Genomic DNA, 3,128 nt, shown 5'->3' with positions numbered 1-3,128 from the left:
GATTTTTATATTTCCTCTTTTTATTTCTCTAACCTTTTTCTTCCCAGACTTTTAATTCACATGAGGCAGTCCCTAGAAATTATTTCTTGACATTTGATTGTCACTTTCTATTTATACTTTATAGGAACAAAATGAATACATCCACTCCACTCTATTCTTCAGGATAACAGTTTCTTGAAGTATAGTAGATCAACTGACTCGAAAGTTAATCTTTTTAAGGTAATTACTGAGCTTATATAAATAATTTACTTCACAGAACACAACCCATCATTTTTGTTTTGTTTTAATTTGGTTGGAGTATGAAGCTAAAGATTCTGACTCAAATGTTTTTTTACAAGTCTGTTACTGTTTCATTGTTTACTCTAAGGAACATAACGTAACTACATATGAGGTTTTTGTCAAAGCTTTCATATTTAATTATTTTTTTCATGATTCCAAGCCCATTTGGGATTCAAGGATAAACTGTGTGAATGTTCACTATATATTTCTTTTACTAAAATACGAAGATTAGGAAAAAGTCTAATAAACTTGTGAAACTGCAATTAGAATTTGGACCCAAATGCTAACATTCACAAATAAAATTTTCTATACATTCTATAGATGTAGGAGACTTATTAATTTATATTATTCTATAAACATATACTCTATATTAAACTTGATTTAACCACATTCCATGGGTTGAATTTGAGGGGTGTTTTTAAAGTGTTGAGAGTTTAGTGTTTATTTTTGTAATCCAACAACTTTATCCAAAAATGCAGAAAATTTTTCTGGCTGGCCAGGAGGAAAACAGTTCAGTGTTGATAAGTCCATTGACTGTAACAGCCCAGGAAGCATGCTAAAACAAAAGAAGAAAAATATTAGGTAACATGGGAGAAAATTTCATAATTCAATTCTGCCCACTTGATGACTGAATCTAACTTCCAAGAATAATGTGATGCTTCTCAAACTATGTGAATTTTAATGTATTTTAATATTACAGGTATGTACACTAATAATAAAACAACACAAAGAGCTTATGTCAATAGCAATGCAACAGTCACTTAATCTTTTATGTCAACTGAAATAGTTCAGAAATGTTATTTCATGAAAAATGTGGTCATATGGCTTTGGAACACTTCTCAGGACTATGCAGATGTAACTTGAAGTAAATTAATTTATGAAAACAGAATAAATGAAACCAAGAGTGACAGTTACAAGACAAGCACAATAAGCTGGGGAGACTTACTAGACCATGCATGAAGATTGTAAAATAACTTTTTTTGCTAGTAATTTACTATTATAAATCCATATATAATTAAGCAACATACAATCGCCATGCATGTTGGAAATAAGGTTTCAATCACAACATAAAACTATTACTTCAAGAAATTTAATATTATAGCAGCCACTTAAGTTAGAACAGACATACAATCATCCAGCCTAGATTTGTGGCAAACAAATGATACACCTAAAATGAAAATACAACCAATTGTTGATTCTTCTCATGGCACTCATGCATGTGACTTTCTTGAAATTAATACAAGTAAAAAAGAATTCTAGAACTGAAAAAAGATTAATAAACTGGAGACTTGTACAACTGCCCTTTCAGCCTGAGAGTCAGAAAGTGTTTATGAAATCAGTGTTTCCCCCTTTTTAATGTACTAACATAAAAATCAAAGCTAATTTAATATTTAAAATGAAAATACTCACCAAAGGTATCTGGAAAAATTAACTTGCATAAACTAAGGAAGATTATTATTTATTCTACTTCAAAAATGGTATTAACCTGTAACAATCTCGACTACCTAAGGACAGATATGCCAATTATCTGCAGTCCAAGTAATGTTTATTATCTGGCTTCTCCCCACACTCACAATATTGTAAGAATGGCTTATATATTACAAAGCCACCCTGACATTCCCTCTCCTCCATCATTACAGGGATTAGAACACCAACCATTGCTCCTGCAACATTCAATGAATCTGTCTCCTCTCAATGAAAATAAAAATCTTTGTTTTTGTATTCACTGACATATGCCAAGTGTCTAGAATAATGCCTGGCACATAATATGTGCTCAATAAATAATGAATGAACAAGTACTTGTTGAGTGCCTAAGAGACAAAAAACATAAAATTAAAAGAAAAGCTTATGTTCTAGCCAGTTTCTTCTAAAGTTTATTTTAAATTTCAACTTTTAATAACATAAGAAATATTTATTCTGTAATACTTCCATGAGGTTTTTTTCCTTTTAAAACATCAAATTAGGACTGTATTTAAAATCAAATAATTGGGAATTACTGACCTGACCCTTTGGCAAGCTTCTAGTGTTGGAAGAAGAATTAATAGAAAACAAACCAGGAATTTTCTTCATCCTTCTATTGTGATGTTGATCAGTTCTTGCTGAATTCTAATATACTTCTAGAAAATAATACTCCTTACCAAAAAGCAATTCCTCTGCTTAAAATACTCTTTTAAAATATTTCTTATTAGACATAGAATAAAACCAGAATTTTTATGTGAGCTCTCCCCACCCAGCTTCATCTTCATATTACAGCCACCCTTGCTTACTATACTTCTGCCACACTAACCCTCTATTCCTCAAACACACCAAACTCCAAGCTCATTCCCAACTTAGGGCCTTTGCAGTTTCCACTGTTGCTTTTGACTCTAGAGCTTCACATGATTGGCTCTTTCTAGACATTTAGGTTTCAGCTCAAATGCACACCCAGTCATGCCTTCCCTAACCATTCTAATTTGTCTTCACCCCAGCTATCACATCACCCTGCCCTATTTTCTCCAAAACACATTTCACCATGTGAAATTCTCTGGATTGCTTATTTATGAACTGTTTAATGTCTGTCTCCCACCACTGGAACACAGGTACCAAGACAGCAGGGACATTATGTCATGTTCAGCACTATATCCACAGCACCAAGGGCTTCCCTGATAGCTCAGTTGGTAAGGAATCTGACTACAATGCAGGAGACCCCAGTTTGATTCCTGGGTCAGGAAGATCCACTGGACAAGGGATAGGCTAGGCTACTCACTCCAGTATTTTTGGGCTTCCCTTGTGGCTCAGCTGTAAAGAATCTGCCTGCAATGTGGAAGACCTGGGTTCGATCCCTGGGTTGGGAAGATCCCCTGGAGAAG

At 33.7% G+C, this 3,128-nt stretch overlaps 1 protein-coding gene across 1 annotated transcript; it reads right to left on the bottom strand.

Moving 5' to 3' along the window:
- Positions 1-2,957, bottom strand: LOC104992336 (UDP-N-acetylglucosamine transferase subunit ALG13 homolog). Its single transcript, XM_010845200.1, has 2 exons — positions 2,281-2,957; positions 1-835 (listed from the first exon to the last, which is right to left on the bottom strand). Exon 2 carries the CDS (start codon positions 832-834, stop codon positions 721-723), a length of 114 nt encoding a protein of 37 aa, XP_010843502.1. The 5' UTR covers position 835; positions 2,281-2,957; the 3' UTR covers positions 1-720.
- Between the last annotated feature and the right edge of the window lie 171 nt (positions 2,958-3,128).

This window comes from Bison bison, unplaced genomic scaffold, assembly GCF_000754665.1.
Source record: "Bison bison bison isolate TAMUID 2011002044 unplaced genomic scaffold, Bison_UMD1.0 scf7180017848404, whole genome shotgun sequence".
Lineage (NCBI taxonomy): Eukaryota > Metazoa > Chordata > Mammalia > Artiodactyla > Bovidae > Bison > Bison bison.
The sequence above is the reverse complement of the archived record's forward strand: the minus strand, read 5'-3'. Positions and strand labels throughout refer to the sequence as shown.